This window comes from Rhea americana, unplaced genomic scaffold, assembly GCF_003343005.1.
Source record: "Rhea americana isolate MKP2758 unplaced genomic scaffold, rheAme1 scaffold_36, whole genome shotgun sequence".
In the NCBI taxonomy this organism is placed as follows: domain Eukaryota; kingdom Metazoa; phylum Chordata; class Aves; order Rheiformes; family Rheidae; genus Rhea; species Rhea americana.
The window spans coordinates 1,799,314-1,818,266 of record NW_028186490.1 but is presented as its reverse complement, the minus strand read 5'-3'; the positions used below and the strand labels follow the sequence as shown (position 1 = coordinate 1,818,266).

Here is an 18,953-nt window from a genome sequence, read left to right as displayed (position 1 = left end):
AGCTTCTCCAGCCTGTTGCTGGAGCAATGTATGGGACAGCATGATGGAAAACATCTTCTCTAAGAGCTACTAAGACAAGGCTTTTGTTTCCTGTGGTTGAATCCTGCTGCCTTGGCCTTTCACAGTTCTGTGGTCTGGCTGGGATATGAGCCTAGTTATGTCTGTTCCTGAAAATCCCTTTGACAGGAAATATGATAAGACATTGACCCTATCAGTGTCAGTTTAGTCTTCCCTATCTGTCTATTCAGTACCATTTTCAGAGAATGAATTTCTTAAATGGTCCCTTAATAGTCCTAAATCAACTGATGTTGATGTAATTTGTGTTAGAGATGCTGTTCCATCTTCCTGTAAAAAATGTAGTTTTAGCAATCAATTTTTAATTTTTTTTCTAATCCATTCTATTAGATGTTCAGCTTTTACACTGAAGTTTTCAGTTCCTGCAGAACCCTAGGGAAACACAATTATTCAGTATCTGATACTGTTTGATTATTTTTGATCTAATGTTATTGTGTTGGCAATATATATGCAATTGCCAGCAATTAGAGGATTTATGCTGAAACTAAATTGAACAAAGGCAGCATGCAAACATATTAGTGGAAAGTCTGTCTGTCAGTAGATGCAAATTGTTATGCAGGCTGTGATTGTCATTGGTTAAAAAGAAATATGGAGGTAGTTGGAAAGGTTGTTATGGATACTAAATATTGATTTAAGACAATTGTATCTTATTCTCAAAGGACTACTTCCTTTCAAAAACAATTCCAGAAAATTATTACCAATATTTTAACTGAGAGTGAAGAAAAATAAATATATAGTGAGCATTTGGGATGCTCGCTGTTTAGTCTTTAAAGGGAAGAATTTGCTGATAAAATGAGCATCTAAGTAGTTACTGTACAGGTGCAAGCACTTCATGGTCTTAGATTAGAATTGCTTCAATTCTGGGACTTTCACTTGAATAACAGGGAAAGACACCAGGCAGTTCATAAGAATGATTGCAAATAAATTTTAGCTTGTAGTATGGATACCTAAGCTGTGGTATCTTATGAGTGAAAAGATAAATGATACTTGAGCAGCAGTAACATGCCAACAGTGACGGGACCCTTAAAAAAATGGTAGTTACAGAACACTCATATATTAATGAGATCTGAGATTTGCAGGTGCATCAGTTTGAATCACAAATATTGAATCATAACTACTAATGTATCAAGGTTAGTCCTATTAGCTATATATACATTTAGAGCTGTTACACAGGCTGTCTAGTAATTGATAGGATTTTGCTTCATTAGATCTGCTCTTTTAAGAGCTGGTGGGTGGAGTTGGGGCAGTGAGAAATGTTAGGTTGTCTAGTTTTGTCATGTGTCACATCCTGAATTTATAGGAAAAACCTGAGCTGCTGACCATCTGATTGTGGCAAAAATACCAGCTTCAAAATAGAAACAGATCTACCTATTTTAGTTTATTCATTTCTCTAGATTACTTTAAACATTAGATTGTTTTCCATTCTGTTAAGGGCTTTTCACTAGAAGTTCATCTCCACAAATGTACAACAGAGGCTCAAACAATCCGTTCCCACTAATCCTTTCACCATTCGGGGCAGCTCTGCTAAGCACCAGGAACACAGAAGCTCTGGAATACTTTGCAAGTGATAGTATGTTCAGACTTTTCTGGGATTACCTGTTACAGCACATCCCGTATTGAGACATTCTCAGTAATTATTACTAGCTCTAAAGGGCGTTGCAGAGGCCGGTGATTAATTCCTTACTACCTAGTTTTCAGAGCTTTGACTGTAACTCAGCTCAGTTACGGAAAAGCAGCTGGCAAGAGTATCTCTACATTAATTAAATTTTAGAGTACCTAATTGTAGTTGAGGACAAGCATATGCTGTCAGTGTTGTTTCCATGAGCATAGACTCTCCCTTTAACCAATGAGTTCTGCTTTGTCTTGTGAACTTGCTGTGACTTCAGTCCAGATGTTTCCTTGCCAAGAGAAAGAGAAAACAGCGAAATTGCAATATCCAGATTTCAAACATTTCCAAAATAAAAAGAAAACATACAGAATTGGAATCAGCATATTGAAGACACTTTAGCTAAAAATTTCTAGCTCTTCTATGAGCTGTCTGGATCAATCCTGGGTAGTGTGTTCTAGGTGACCCTGCTTGAGTTGGGAGGGGGGGTGGACTAGATAATCTCCAGAAGACCCTGCCAGCCTCAATCATTCTGTGTGGGATAAATCAAATGAATTGGTCTTGTGCTTGCACCTAACAGATTGGTACTTCCACCACTGCTAGAGCTTCTCTGTCGTCAGCAGTGGCAGAGAGAAGCGATCAAGCTGAGCTGCCCGGTTTCCGATGGGGCAGGCCTTGTGCTGGTTGGTATCAAGGTGAGCACTGCCTGCTGTGTGCTTGGTCTGTACAGGGAGCTTCCATCTTTCCAGAGTGCTTCAGTTCACATTTCTTAGCAGCGTGCTGCTGGAACTTGTGAAAGAGGAAATGAGCACGTGTGAGGTTTTGAAAGGAATTTTTGTGCCTGAAGTAAAGTAATAATGCATAATGCGAAATCCTGTAAAAACTGCCAGAGGTATGGTAGGCTGCTAGGTGGGTTTTTACTGCTCAGCATTCCACAGATACTGTAAAGCTGTAATCTGCCAAGCATAGTCCCCTGGATCCATTTGTTATTCCAGTTTACCACGTGGCAGCACTAACTCTCATACGAACACAACTGGTATCTGGGCTGATGGGGCAAGAACACAAATGAGCAGATAGGCGCAGCGGTCGAGTGCTGCCGCCCTTCCTGGCTACCCGGGCCCTTCTGCTGCAAATCAAGTCATAGTCTAATGGCATAAGTGGGATTTCTGGCAAAAGAAGTGGCTATGCTGACACAGTCATTTCATCTAGCAGGAGAGCTTGCAGTGATCACAGTGTAAGTAAGTAGGTGACTGTATTTAGTTAGCAATTCTGTTGGCATGCTGGACTGCCGTGTTTGTTTAAGTATATAGTAACAAATGCAATAGTTCGTGATCAGTATAATCTGTGTAAGCTTGAACAGCAGAACAACTGCTAGGGCTTAAAAGCGCTCTGTAACACATCCCAGGGAGACTTCACCAGTGTAGCATCCACAGCTGCCCAAAGTCCAGCCTTGTTTCTTCACAGTGATCCGTAGATCAAGTCTTCTGTAAATGGGAGTCTTACCAGTGCAGCCAGCCCTAGCACTGCTGATACTGGAACTCTTCTATGCAGCTCTGCATGCATTTACTGGGAACTGGACTTTATCTCTGTTAACAGATGTGCTATTGTATCCATATTAAAATGTACAGAGAACTATTCTGAGCTTTATAGCTGATCACCTTCATATGTTTGGGCTGCCTTGATGTGGAACAATACTGACATTCAGTGGTTGCTTATACTTTCCACTGTTGTGTGACTATCCAGGAGATTTTGGAGGGGTTTAATGTTCAGCGCTGGCTAAACTCAGAACACATTTGGTTAAACTGGATTAAAGCAATTGTTGTCAAGGCTCCTTTATAAGAATGCTGTGCTTACAGTATAAAAATTGTCTGCTTTTCTTCCCCTTAAAAAAAAAAGAGAGAGAGAAAATTTGAACCATGAGAGGTATAGTGGAAACTCTCAGTAGTGCTAGTTTATAGATTCATCTCCTTTCCCACACCTAAGCAAACTGACAGTTATAGTTTCCAAATTAAACTCCTGTTATGTACTATGTTGGCTTAATAGGATCTTTCTATCCATGTATTGACTATTGCTCTTTGTGTATCTACCTGCAAAGACTATAGGAGGTATCTAAGACATGGTAAGGTTGCAGTGAAGATGAGCGTGTTTGTATCCGGCATGCGGAAGAGCAAATAGAGAATAGAACTTGAAAAGCTGCATCTTGACTCCCTCCCACCTCCACAGTCTTCAATGGAGGGGAATAGCATGGTAGCTGTCTTCTTTATTACTCGTTTCTCACCCTTTCAAGTGAGCTTTGGAAGACAGACTTTTGTATTGTCAATTGCTGGGCCCAGACGGTTTTTCAGTATTACAGGTGAGTTGGAAGGTTAACCCAGTACATTGCATAGTTGAGCTCTAGACACAGCAACAGGAGTCCACTCTTGGAGCTATGGGTTTTTCCTAGTGCTATGGCATGCAGTGTTCGACTCCTTTAAAAACTCTCTGGGCCATTCACATCTAGATGCTTCTGTGCTGTTTCTGTGTTTCTATGCCAGTTAATGAGCTAAGGAGCAAAGCTTATCTCCATTTTTTTGGCATGATTCTGAGATGAGTGAAAACTACGGTAGGTTTTGGTAGATATGTTTGGCTTCTCCTAGTCTGGCAGAATTGGTGGTGGTCTTCCTGTCCCCAGTGCCAAAGGTGCTGACATACAGTAACTGTTCTGTCTCTTTCCGGTCACAACTGAGTTCCTCCAAAGGCCAGATGAACTTCCAGTTACTAGTATATGCTCTTTTCACTTTCTAGCAATGCAATGACCTGGATCAGGAACCTGATCTGACTGAAAACTTTTTTTCTGGATCAGTTTGAATGGACCAGTTTCCTAATATAGTGAACTACAGAGCCATGGGCATGTTACTGTCAATACCTGGAAGGCACAAGAATGAATGAGTAATGGGTTAATTGCAGCTCGTTCCAGGAGCCTGTGCTTTGTTATACTTGGTTTGTTTTGTTTTCTAAGTTTGAATTTAAATGCAGACCTTAATTTTTGTCAGAGGACAGTTATACTGCAGGTCAAGCTAAGCATTATTCTTGCCTCATTTAAAGGTTGAAGAGCTAAGCTGAAGTCTGATAGCATTTATCTGTTCTATAGAAGTGAAGAAAATAATTTATTCACTTCTTCGTTCAGCTACTGTTTCATTGAAAGTTGAAAAATGGACTAGGAATTCGTTTTTTTAAAAAGGTAGATAAGCTTCTTTTCCCATGAATAAAATGAAGTGTCAGAGGCTGAGAGATGTTGTTTATAAATCCTGAAAGATACAAGAATAAAGGGATTATATTCTTTGGAGCTAATACTTTCCTGTTTCATGAGAGATTTAGTATTAGATGTAAGATATATTTTACAGGCTTTTTTTTCAAAAAATATGTTTGAGGTAATTTAATTAAACCAGCTATAAACTTACGAGTTTGTGTAATGCTGGTGAATTCCAACTCATTATCCAAGGGCATAGGTTAAAGCTAAAAAACTAATAGGCTAGCAAATAAGAAACACTTTTATAGTTTGGAAGCTGAAAATGACAAACTGAGGATATTTATCTTTAAGAGACATCAGTGCTCAGTTATGTGTGTAAATGTTGTGCAAACTCCTCTGTTGCAAGAAAAGTAGGAAACTTCGTGCATAGGATAGCCATTCCTGTTATCAAACAACATGTCAAAGTGGGTGCCGACCGGTGAGAATCAGCCTGTCTCAAATGCCAGATAGGGATGAAAGTAGAAATCGAGGGTGCTAGCTTCTTGCATAAATTATGATATATATTAGTCCCTTAAGTCCCTTTGAGTTATTTTGTGGTGTAACATTCCTGTAAGTAAAGAAATCACCATTTTAAAAAACAGCAATAAAGCAGTATCTTTTCTTTAAGTTTGTTTACAGTGAATGTTAATAAAGAATAACCATTAAAACAAAGGGGACCTGGGGAAGAAAAAATGTCAATTCTCAAATCCCTTTGTTTGTTTTAACTTGTTCAAATGTGTTTCCAACAGAAAATGATCCACAGTCTGTTTCTTATAAACTGTTCTGGTGATATATTCTTGGAGAAGCACTGGAAGAGTGTTGTGAGCCAATCTGTGTGTGATTATTTCTTTGAAGCTCAGGAGAAAGCAGTTGATGTTGAAAATGTGCCTCCTGTCATCTCAACACCACATCACTACCTCATCAGCATCTATCGGGATAAAATCTTCTTTGTGTCTGTCATACAGACAGAAGTGCCACCACTTTTTGTAATTGAATTTCTTCACCGAGTAGCAGATACTTTCCAGGTGTGTCACTATTAAGTAATTTTAAGATTGAAATAATTCCAAGGGAGTTTTTATGTAAACTTCTTTCTTTTAAAAGAAAGGCAATAAACCCTCCTATTATGACTTTCCCTTTGGCAATTTTTAAGTCAAGTGCTGATTTATAAAGTACAAAGGAAAAGAAGGTTTGTCTTCTGTATTCATTTGATTTACAAATACCAGTGCAAATGCACTAGAGCCCAAATGCCAGTCTATAAAAGCTCCCTTGTTTCTATAAGCTTTTATAGTGTTTGTGTTGTATTGATGAACTGAATTAGCATGCAGTCATGAAGCAGTCTGTAGGGAGAGAAGGGATAGTAAGTGTGAGTCAATTTTCAACCTATCTGACAGATACTGTAAATAAAAGAACCTCAGTGAAGATTGGGTGTTACCAAAAGATATTTTCCCATATTTCATAGCGCTCTTCTGACTGAAGATGTGTTAATGTTCACAAGTGGGAGAAGCCCTAGGACACAAGTCCATTGTGAACTAGACTGCATTAATTTCATTGTTCACACTATCTTTGTTTCTAATTACATAGTAAATGCAACCTTATCGTGTGATGCAATCAGGCTGTAGAAGTAGCTAGTCATTTTCAGCTCTGAAATTCAATGATATGTTAGAGGGTTTCTGTAAGCATTAAAAAAAAAAAAAACATTTTAACAGGAATAAAAGTCCTCCCCTTTGTAATCTCTGATTTGTTTAGGATTACTTTGGCGAATGTTCTGAGACTGCAATTAAGGACAATGTAGTTATTGTGTATGAGCTTCTAGAAGAAATGTTAGACAATGGCTTTCCACTGGCAACAGAATCCAACATACTGAAGGAGCTGATTAAGCCTCCCACAATTTTGCGCTCCGTTGTCAACTCCATCACAGGTATGAACGTCAATAATGTTCAGAGTTAACTGACTGCTTAAAAACCAACCCCCATCACCCCCATTGTGCTTTTTAATTAAAAAGTAATACCATATTGGCTTGAATTTGTAAGGTAAGGCCATGGTCCTTCCACTTCCCATAATTAAGAGCTGAATAAAGGCAACTCACTCTGTATTTGCAGTTTAGGCTGGGCCCCTTTGATATCCTCAGTGGTAGTATCTGGTGGTCCAGCCACAGCTGCTGAAGTCCCTCAGGAGTAGCAGGATCCAGCTCAGGCAGCGCATACTGGAGACAGGTGCTCTGGGATTGCTACAGAGCTAACCCAAGTCTTGAATAACTCAGAGGCACTGGAGAAGGTTATGCATGCTATACGAAATTATTATATAAAGATAAGTAACAGATACCTAATAATAGCCCAATAAATCTTTGCTGACTGGGAACAAATAGTGTGAAGAGAAGCAAATAGCCACTCTGCTCTCCCTCCTCCACACACACACACACACACACACACCCTGCTACCATCAGCATCCATCACATTTGGAGCTGGATTCAGGCAGTCGTAAACGGGTACTTCTCGCACGGACAGAGCCACGTGGTTGTCAGCTGAGCTGGTGGAATCTGCTTGTCTGGCAAGCGGACGCGAGGTAGGTGAGCCGTGAGGTGTCACGTGGGGTCAAGACAGCAAAACATTTGTCTGTACATTGTGTTAGAAATGAGTAGTAGGTGGGCTGCAGGGAACACAGAGGTATTGCTCAGAAGAGCTGGTCTTTGGGGTAACCCAGGTGTCCTGGTTTTTGTATGTAAGTCTCAGCAGGTTTTATTTCTGGTTTGGGGAAAAATGGGGGCTTGGATGGCAGTAGTTACACTCCTGGAAAACATCTGCGTCATTAACGGACCAGATGCAGCACTGTAAGGGGAATTAAGATGCCTCAGCCAAGGGCTGCAGCCTCAAATCCTCTTGTTTTGCCACACAGGCACCTAAAGCCTCATTAGAAATCCCTGGGAGCATAAAGTGCCTGCCTGGGACAACCTGCGTCTTGTCCAAGTCAGCAGCTTAGCCCTGAGCCGGTGGGAACCCGCAGGCTGAGAGCTCTCCCACCTGCCTGGCCTGGCAGCAGAGTCCAGCTCACACGTGCCTGCTGCTCCCAGCAAGGCAGTGAAGGGCACAGCCATGGCAGCTGCTCCCTCCAGAAAGGCAGCTAGAGGGGGGAGGTCGTTGCCCTTCACACCACCACCACCACCACCACCACCACAGCACTGAGGCCGGGTTTAGTAAAGGTATTTTTAGTGAGGTTTATTTTACCATTAATTTTCTGGCTCCTAGAAGAGGGTGTAGCCACAAGTTATGTAGAAGTGATGCCCGTTTGCCCCTGCCTCTCCCAGTGAAGCTGTCTTGCTCTGCAGAGCGCACCACCATGCTCATACTGAGCTATAGGCTGGTGCGGATGACGGTGCGTAGCGGAGGGAGCTGTTTCCACTATACTGGGAGTTCAAGATCAGTTACTTAATCCCTAGAAGAAATATGATTTGTTTTCCATTTTAAAGAACCATCATTCTACTTTATTACTAGGTGGCTCAGGAAGCCCTTTACTCACATTGGGTGATATTTATCTTATTCTTTGGGAGAACCAAATTTTATTTATCTACTGGTGTGAGGCTGCAGGTGCTATTTTAAGAGCCAGGAGTAGGAGTGCTCGGTAGCAGCATGGGCAGGCTGTGCTGCAAGGGGAGAAGAACTGGGAGCTGACTGTGAGTGCAAGGCAGGCAGGGCAGTGGCCTTGCTAACAAGCAGCAAGGGAATGGAGCCAGCAAGTCAGGGTGAGGATCAGGGCTGGAGGCGGTAAGCAGAGTGAGCCGCAGTCCAGTGATCACCAGGCTGGAAGGTCAAGTCCACGGGTGAGGATCTGAATCAGTGGGGTACGTGGTTTGGCACAGACATGATTGTCACATCCTGCAGGGTAGCTCAGATGAGCATCAAAGGCAAGAGCTCCCAAGTGAAGGGGGGAGGGAGCCCCCACTAAGGCTTATTCCATGTTTTTTTTCATAATAGTTCTTATCTGCAAACTTGCCCTGAAGGCAGTCAGCTAAAATCCTGGAAGGGGGGGGGGGGGGACAGTGCTCAGGGCCCTCACAAGGAGCTGCAATGTCTTGAATTGTAGCATTTGAATGCTTTGGGGAAGCTAGCCCCTCATCTACTCCCACTCAAACCTTTTGCTGACTTGAGCCTTGTATTTTGTGCAAAGTATACAGTCTCAAAGCTGTAAGTCTGGACACATACTTGAAGTTAATTCAAATCATATAATGAATGAAATTTTAGTGGTTCAGGTTTTAGTTTGCAGTTCTTAGGGTCAAATTCTGCTTTTGATTCATAACTGTGATAGCTGGAATGCTCTTGTAATTACTTACTGATTCTATGAGCTTCTTCTCATTTTTAAGGCAGTAGTAATGTGGGTGACACACTTCCCACTGGGCAGCTGTCCAACATTCCCTGGCGCAGAGCAGGGGTAAAATACACAAACAACGAAGCCTATTTTGATGTCATTGAAGAAATTGATGCAATTATAGACAAATCAGGTAAGATGACATGTGAACTCTTACCTGTTTGTTTTGTTTTTGTATTTAGCCACTGATGTTTAGAGAGAATACAGCCCACTTTTCTGCATTTATTTGTATGTTCTATATAATATATCCATATATTAAATAAAAATACATAGCCCATTTAAAATAACATGCCCAAATATATTTTGTAGTGCATTTTATAATAGCAACGTGCTATTATTGCATATTAGAGCAACTAGGCTGCTTAAAGAACGTGCTGTACACCTACAAGAAATATTCTGTACGTAGATAGTTTGTTTGTATAATGATTATCTCTTAGGAGATACAAATAGAAAAAAATATTTAAAGCCAACATGATGACAAAATTATCTCCCTTGTTCTTGCCAACAGTCTATGGTAGGTCCTCATAGGCCCTCAACTGAACAAGACAAAAGCAGTCATTAGCTGTCTTCTGATAGCAAGACAAAACTTGCTGCAAAATAGCCAGATGGTATTGTTTTCCTTATATATAAACTGGAGCTAAATGTTATGAAGCATAACAATACTCATTTCTTTTCTGTAAATAACTTAGAAAAATGATATCTTCAAATACAAAAATCTTTAATATGAAATTTAGCTCTGAAGAGGAATCTGCTAACTTTTGTGTAAATGTTGCCAGTGCCAGGAAATGGAAAAAAGGCTGATCCAAAAAGAAAACTGTTGGGCTGTACACAAGTGTCTGCTGTTCTGTTCATTAGCAGGGCCCATTGGCTATTAAAGCTGAAGATTGTATGATACCAGTTTGTGGGAGCAGAGAGGGGGTTAAATCTCTGATTTCTTAATTCAGTGCTGCTGTTTGTAACAGTAGTCAATGTTTTCTTGTCCCCGTACACCCATTCAACACACACTTCAGTTATAATCATACTGGAGTCATAAATGGCCATTGTGCAACTCTCATGCTCAGTCATGAGACTAAAAGGCAGTGGGGATCACAGCCTGTATACCCCAATGGCTGTATTAGCAGTATGCATGCCTAGTCTGAGGAGTTATAATCAAGACGCTACGTGTATTTCTGTATGTATTTCAACCCTAGTTAGAGTGTGAGTCCACTGAGATTATTTAAATCTACTGAGGACCCACTGCTGTAATCGTAACTACTCTTTTCTCCTCTAATTCCTCGAGGACTTGCAGCGCAGGAATCTTCTTTCCTAACATTCGTTAGGACTAAGCAGTAGTAAGATTGTTTCCCTAGAGTAGATGTTATCTTGTTTCATAGGCATATGGTTATATGCATTAATCTGAAACAGGATCACTTCTTTTCAGGGGAGGTATTAACCCACAGTTTCTCCCTCCCTTTAACTGGGTCAGCAATAGTTTCTACTTCTAACAGCCTTTACTTGTAGGGCTAATTAGCCCAGAGTCCTGCTCATGCCTTTCTGCCCTTATTAGGTATTTAAGGAAATGATCCTTTCCTGGGTAAGGCACCTAGTAATCCTGCTTTTGTTTTTTTGACCATAGATTTATTTAACATCTAAATGAGTATTTAATCCTACTAAAAAATAAGCCACACTCCAGCTGTGGAAACCAAGGATAACAAGATCCTGAGCTACATAGCACAAACTTACTGTATGTGGTGTTGACTGCTTTGATGTGCTTCAGCTTCCTGGGACCACTACACAACTGGCTAGTTTTCTGGAGACAGAGGATAGGGTTGAAAGGAAAGAAAATTCAGAGCTTGCATATTCTGAAATTCTTATCTGCTCATTGCTGGGAACCAGTTTGAGCACATGCAGAACAAATTCTGGGTATCAGCTTGCACAAGTATAATTTACTGATCTGGGACAAGCTGTTTGCTCTAATTCACGTGTTTTAGCAAGCAGCCTAGACCACAGGTAACTGGAATGACCTTTTCTATCTGTGCTTGGCATGTTGTTGAGTGCTGTGCAAATGGTGTCTGTGCCCTCTAGCTGCACCTCACAACATTTGTTATGCCCTTGATAAGTATCTGTCTTTTTTTTTTCTGTCCCAGGTTCTACAGTCTTTGCAGAAATCCAAGGTGTTATTGATTCGTGCATTAAGCTCTCAGGAATGCCAGATCTTTCTCTTTCTTTCATGGTAAATTTAGCAGTGTATTTGGCAATTTTAATTGCTCTGGGTATATTTTGCTTAATGATTTGATTTAAATAACTGTAAAATAATTGTTGTATTCAACAACTGCTTCATGATAGATGCGTGAAAAATGATGTATCAGGCTTTGCCTTCTACTGTAAAAATTGCTACCTGTTCAGTAGTTGGAATGACTTTTGTCTGTACGTGAAAATACAGGAACTGTGGTACAAGGTCGCACCAGAAATCCATGTAGCTGAGTAACATGTCTCTAATAATGGTCAGGAAAAATACTTAGGAGTATAAGAAATAGGAAAGGTATAGAGTTTAGTAGTCTAGTTCAAACTGCTGACACTTTATGAGCTTTCACTTACCACTTTGCTACTTCTTACAGAACCCAAGGCTGCTGGATGATGTCAGCTTCCATCCATGCATTCGGTTCAAACGCTGGGAGTCTGAAAGAGTCCTTTCGTTTATTCCTCCTGATGGGAATTTCAGATTGATCTCCTACCGTGTCAGCTCACAGAAGTACGTTTGGTTTAGACATGCTAGTTCTTTAATTACACCATTTAATATTTTCCATATGGGTAACTGCAGCTTTTCCCTTGTTACAGGGGGAATTTGCATTATTGCTAAAATGCATGTTCTCTGTCTAATCTGATGCTCTGTCCATACTAAAACAAGAAAAGGTTTTTCAGCAGAGCTGTTGCTAATAAACAATCACTGTTCAGTGGCATAAATCACATGTGATAGGAATATAGGGCTCTTCAGTCCTGGTAATTGATAACTGCTGATGATCTTTGTGATTAAGTTTCTGTATCTACAGAGATCCTAAACTTCATAAAAACAACAAAGCAAAAAAAGCCTAAGTCCCAAATATCTGCAAACTAAATCTCATTTGACTGATGGCTGTTTTGAGAAGTGAGATTACTTCAAAAAAAAAAGTGGAAGGAAAGAGATTAGGAAAAGTAGTTTGGAAGAATTTGTTTTTTTCCGTAAATGATTGCCCATTAATAAAAATCATTTCAACAATGATGTTGAAGAGCTGAGTATCACTTCTTGCTTGAAAGAAATTGGTTCTAACTTACACTTGCCAGAAATATAAGGTCTGTTTATGAAAAAGAGCTTCATTTTCTCCAATGAATAAGTAACCAGGATGCATGCAACTACTGTCTTCTTTCTTCAGCTTGGTGGCAATTCCTGTATATGTAAAACACATGATCAGTTTTAAGGAGAATAGTTCTTCGGGAAGATTTGACGTTACCATTGGACCAAAACAGAATATGGGGAAAACAGTAGAAGGAGTTGTCATGACAGTTCACATGCCAAAGGCAGTACTTAACATGAACCTCACTTCTACGCAAGGCAGCTATACGTTCGACCCAGTTACTAAAGTAAGTCTTGTATTTTTATTTATTTAAATATCTAAGGCAACAGTAGAGCAAGTTATACATATTGCAGAGTACTGGAACACCTTCCTTCAGCATATGTTCATGAATTAAAACTTTCTTTTTAAAATTCACTACTTTCAATCCTAAGACCAGATGTGATTTCTCATTATATCATTCTGCACGCCACTTCCCTGTCTCCTTCATCTCTTCTCTCCTGCACCTTCACTCCCATTTTTTTTTCTTTAATAGATGCAGCAGTATTTTGCAGGTGGTTTCAGCTGTGGTACATACTGCAATCTACACCCTTTAAAACAAATTTATCTGGAGAAAATGCTGCAGACTTGAAAATAAGTAGTTGGAAAAACAGGAAGCAGGAGATGCAAATCTCTCCCAAAAGATCTGCCTGAAGACATACAGGAGGAAAAATGGAAAACAAAAAGTCTGAAAATCTCTGTCTTAGAGTCCTGCTTTCTTGCTTCTCAGTTGTGGTTTGAAATCTAAATTTCCTGAAATTCCTGAAGCTTTTTAGTCCCGAGGAACCATTTGGCTGGAACACAGTCTGAGCCAAACCATTCTGCTGGCTCTTAACAAACACCCTGTTCTGAGTTTTCTGCTGCTCTTGGAATTTCTCAGTCAGCACTTGAATTGGAGGTGAAAGCTCTCCAAATAACATTCGGTTTTAGAAGCAACAGACACCAATCTTTTTAAAAAACAAACCACCTTGAAGTCACCTTTCCTCTCTGCAAAGAGAGAAAAGACAGGGAGTCATAACTGACAGAAATAAATTTTATTGTTTTTTTTCCTCAGGAGTTGGGATAACTCTAAGTGGATTGTTGTACTCCTGATATTCCCTGAAATTAACTTCTCCCTCTACTTGCATTTTGCCCCCTTTTCCAGAACTTAGTCTTGTTTTTCTTCTTAAACTGATCTGTGATAAGCTGTGACAAGGCTCAGTTCTAAAATAGCTCTTACTACTGCTGTACTGAGGAGATGTCTAACTTGTTTAGCTTAAACCCAAACCGTTATGCACCTCAGCAACACGGTGGAGCCTCTCTCGGCTCTACAGAAATTCTGGGCACGTTGCTTTGAATTTACTATACAGTTGGATGGTAACTGCAAAACGTTGCTTCTAGAAGTAGGGAAAAAAATCATTTTTTGTGCATTTAGCAATTTTTTTTGTATACGACAAGAAAGATGGTGGGAAAAAAAAAAGAAAAAAAAAAACAACCACTTGTGGGTGAGTGAAGGACCAACTTTGTCACGTGTACCTGCTTTAAAGTGTAGGAATCAATGGGAAAAAATATCTCTTAGAAGAGTTACTTTATCTTAAACATCTTTTGCTAAGCACCTGCTCCTTTCCATGCTTAAATATCTGCTGCCTTTACGCTCCCTGTTTAGACCTGCGTGGCCCAGACCGACAGTGAGGTCAGCCATTAGTTCTAAGGGGACGAGCTCTATTAAGTGCACAGCCCAACTCAGGAACCCTGATGGGGCAAAAGGCAGGCTGGGGAAGAGAAGCCAGCGCACCTGCGGGAGCCCTAACCATGCCAGCTCGGCAACCAGGGGAGTTATTCTCAGGGCTGCTAGGCTTGACCTGAACTTGGTCTCGTAGAGAGGTTACTAAAATGTTACTGCTACTATTTTCTCTTTCCTGACAAGGTGTTAACATGGGATGTGGGCAAAATTACCCCTCAAAAGCTACCAAATCTAAAGGGCATCGTGAACCTACAGTCTGGAGCCCCCAAGCCAGAGGAGAATCCAAGCTTAAATATCCAGTTTAAGATACAGCAGCTTGCAATTTCCGGTGAGTGAGTGTTAAGAGAAATCAATGCTTGTGGAACAAATGGAAAAATAGGAAATGGAGCCTTCCTGTTGGTAGTCTTTCAGTCAGAGGTGCTGAACTGAAGTTAGCTTAGACTTGGTCCAAACAGGTGAAGTCTGGTTAATCTAAACCTGGCAGTTAACCCTGCTGGCAGAAAATTAGGTGTTGCCAATTGGTTTGCCCAAGAAAAACTGTTAAAAAGTGTAGAGAAGAATGAATGAAATTGTTTTGACTTGTTCATTAAAAATACACAATTTCTTTTTAGTGAAGAATGATGATATAGCATACTGCTGATTTTCTCTAGCCTTGTACCACTAAAGCCATTTCTGCTGGTCAGTAAGCTCTATTATAGTGCCCCTTTATTTTTTCCTTTTGTGTTTTCCATCTTCAAAATAATCTGCATGTGTAATCAGCATGAAGGCTATAGGGTAGGTGCAAAAGTAAGTTTAAAACAAGGCCTCAGTCAGCAAACACTTAAATCACATGAGCAGTCTGTGCGCAAAATCTTTCTAAAGTCTTTGCAGAATTAAGGCCTTAAGAGAGTATACCCCATATAGCAAAGACTCAGATTTGGATGAAAGGAGGATGACTAGGCAGTAGGTGAGAACCAGTGGTAGTGCATGTGGTATCTGTCCAGGTTGGTACCAGGATGTCATTCTTTTGCATCCTAGACTATATTGTTAAGTAAAATAATGCCTAGTATAACAACAGAATTCTGCAGTGCCATCTTGCAAACCAGCAGTCTGAATTTAGCAAAACATAGTAAACCAAATGACTGGATGGCAAAGTTAGTAGATGTATGAGAAAACGGGGGGCCAACCTGGATCTGTTAGGTATTTAATAGCTGCAGTTATTTCCCAAACAGTAACAGAGCTTGTCCTTGAAATTACAATTTAAAGAGTGAGGAAAATTTTAAAATTTCTGCTATGTTTCATCCATGTTAGTAAGAACAAGAGTGTACTGTGCACGAGCTGTGCAGGATGAACTCATTTGCTCAGCATTTCATCCCTGCGAAGGAGGATGTTGACTCATTGAGTAGATCAGATAAGAGTTCTTGTTCCCCCCCCCCCCAGGCTGCCAGCAAGGACTGGGTGACAAGAACCCTCCCTTTTGCTCTCTCAAAATGGATGAACTGATGAAGGAGGAGGAGAGCAAACTAGCTTGCTAACCGCTTTTAACATACTTGAAGAAAATGGAGAAGACTGACAAGATTTTTAGTATTCTGCCTTTAACTTTGTACTCTCGCTTTTGTTTTCCAGGATTAAAAGTAAATCGCCTGGACATGTACGGAGAAAAATACAAGCCTTTTAAAGGTGTCAAATATATTACAAAAGCAGGAAAATTCCAAGTCAGGACATGAGAAGATGCTCTATTTCCAAGCGGAAATTCCCCTTAAAAAAAAAAAGAAAAAGAAAAAAAAACATAAATGACTGCTTAGTGACTTATGTTGCTATTAAGTAGGTGCCAATTAATAGACATTGATTAGTTTGAGATAAAGTATTGTGCAGAGCAGGTCTTAAAATGGAAGCGTAGCTTATTTTTTCTTAATACGGCTTTAAAATAAGGTACCTTTTTTTCTAATACACCTTCACCCTTTTTTACTGAATCGTTGTGTTGGTGAATAGCTAGATGTAGGTAATCCACAAAATGTCACAAACACTACACTGCCAAACCAGATACCAAAGCCCAGAGGCCAAGCACATTATAAAGGCCAGAAAGGCTACTGGGAAAGTCTTGCGGTAGCACATTTTGCTGCTACAGCCTGCAGAGAAAGCTCAGCTCTTCTCATAGCCAGCTGCAAGTTGGTATTCCACAAAGCATCATGCAATCCCTTCAGAAACAGAGAACAGCAGAGTGATGGGCAGGGCTCCCAAAGGGCCCTGGACATAGCAAACGTCACTCCTGAGGAAGAGCTTCTGATGGAGGAGGAAAAAAAGATATTTTTCTTGTTGTTTACAAGAAACCACCTTTCTTAAGAAGCATTTGCCTTAATCTGCTTTCATTTGTGCCATCTGCAGATGAGCTGATAAAAATAACATTCTGCATTAAATCCGGGGGGTGGTTACTTCTGTAGTCCACTTTCTTTCCATTCAATCTTGTCATCATATTCACCACTTTTTAAGAATACAGTTGCAGAGAGTAAGATCTATTTTTTATGTGAAGTCTGAGCTCTGAATCAGATGTTCCACTTGTTTGAAGTGGATGCCACCAGATTTGTGCCATGTGTACATTGGAGCATAGCTTTTAGATAGCACAGTAGAAATGTCAAATGTATTTAATGGTTGTGTGCTTTACCGTAATGAAATAAAGGGAAGTCTACTGCAAATTCATCTTCTCTTGTGACATTGCCAGTATTGTAAACTATTTGTAATGCTCTTGTACACAAAAGACGTTTGGTTCACAGTTATATGACGGCTGTTTGCTACACAGTCACTGAACGTGATCATTACGCAAGTACTTAAAGAGTAGAGCAGCATGGTAGGTAAGTTCCCTTTGATTTTCTACATAGAGGACAATTGAACAGTCACAGTCTGCACACTGAAGTTGTAACAGTGATGAAGCAGAGCTGACAAAGTTCTTCTTATACGTTAGCATAAGCTTGCTCTCCCTGTAAATTAATGTGTGTCCCACAGTACCTGTACATAGCAGACTGAGATAAACAAGATTCAGAACTAAGAGTGGGATACTAGAAAATCTTCATTTCCCTAACCTGTTTAAGTTACAAATTGATAAAGAGTTACTAACTTCACATAAAATCAGTATATGAACTAAATTCATTCAGTATACAAAATTTTAAACTTAAAACAAAAATGATTTCGAGTCTTAGAAGCAGAAAGAGGAGGGAACCTACCTGAACATAGACAGCAAGCCAGTAAGGAAAGAAATGAGCGCATTCTCTGCTGCTAACTTCAGCAGTAACACTAGGGTAAACTAGCCTGCAGACATTCATGCTGAGTTTTTGAACTGACAGTACATTATTGTAGATAAAAGAGTGCTTACAAGAATCAGTATTTGTAAGAAAGCCTTGTATTACGCAGACACTTCTCATGCATTAAAAGGTACAAGGCTTCTACTCTACCATTTTTCATTTGGGGAATCATCTATCAGTTCATTGCTCATTCTGCTGTTCTATTGCATGTTGTAGTAAATAACTTCCTTCTGTTAAGCCAATTTTACTAAGAGTCTTGACCTAAGATGCAATTGATATGTCCTAAGCTTAAGTCTTGAGTAGCTACAGCTGCTGTCTACATTAGCAGCCTGGAAATCGTGTAGTATCTCCATTCAGAAGTGACACCATCACTGAAACGGAACATAATGTAGTATCAAAAATGGCTAATTTTAACACTAATGCTTTCCTTCATGATTGCATTTCAGTGTATTACAGAGTCTTAGAACAAGCCTTGCCAGTCTCCTGCAACTCAGCCATTGGAGAAAGATATGCAAAGCTCCTGGCTGTGGAAGAGCTCTGATCCACACTTGGTACCACCAGAGGTCATTGCCGACAAGAATTACACTTACCTGGTAGGAAAGGCACCCCAAGCCCAAAGACCGTTTTCCTCCAGGAACTAGTTTTCCTTGTGTAAGGTTTACACCTTCCACCAGGGTGTCCTGACTCCTGCCATTTCTCCAAACACAGAAAACTGCACCAATTTCCCGGGGGGGGGGGGGGGGGGGGGAGCCCACCAAGACAACGATCTGTGTTCACATTCTCCCCAATAAACTGCACCAGCATCTACATGCACAGCACAGCTTGAGAAATAGAGTATCGTTAGTGAGGAATTAGTACCACCAACTTTCCATCTAAGTTTCCAGCTCTGGGAGCTCCTCCTTATTGACAGATTCAGACAAAACCCATCTCAAGTTTTTAGAACTTCACTTGGTAGTAGATGACCATGAGGCCTCTGCAAGAAACACCATTTCTTCCCACTGGGCCACAGCTTCCAATACATTATTTTCATTGCTAATTTTAGTGATACAAGAGCAGAAGTCCAACTTATCTCACCCTCTTTTTCTATTTCAGGAGTCTTGTACCTTTCTGTTCAAAAATATGTAAAACTCACCATTATTTTGCTTGAGCACTTCTAGTACTTCCTTTTTTTGCTTTCTGCTATTAAAAAGTTATCAGTCATCAGTTGTTAATACTCACAAGCTAACATTTGTACAAATGCATTTTTATTGTTTTAACAGAACCAAAGAAAAAGGTTGAAAACATTAGACTATATAACACA

At 40.2% G+C, this 18,953-nt stretch overlaps 1 protein-coding gene across 1 annotated transcript; it reads left to right on the top strand.

Moving 5' to 3' along the window:
* Nucleotides 1–2,259: 2,259 nt before the first annotated feature.
* On the top strand, nt 2,260–17,054 carry AP3M1 (adaptor related protein complex 3 subunit mu 1). Its single transcript, XM_085312271.1, has 9 exons — nt 2,260–2,376; nt 5,699–5,974; nt 6,696–6,867; nt 9,304–9,441; nt 11,435–11,520; nt 11,906–12,039; nt 12,698–12,905; nt 14,562–14,706; nt 15,984–17,054. Exons 2-9 carry the CDS (start codon nt 5,702–5,704, stop codon nt 16,082–16,084), a joined length of 1,257 nt encoding a protein of 418 aa, XP_085168397.1. The 5' UTR covers nt 2,260–2,376; nt 5,699–5,701; the 3' UTR covers nt 16,085–17,054.
* Nucleotides 17,055–18,953: the final 1,899 nt, after the last annotated feature.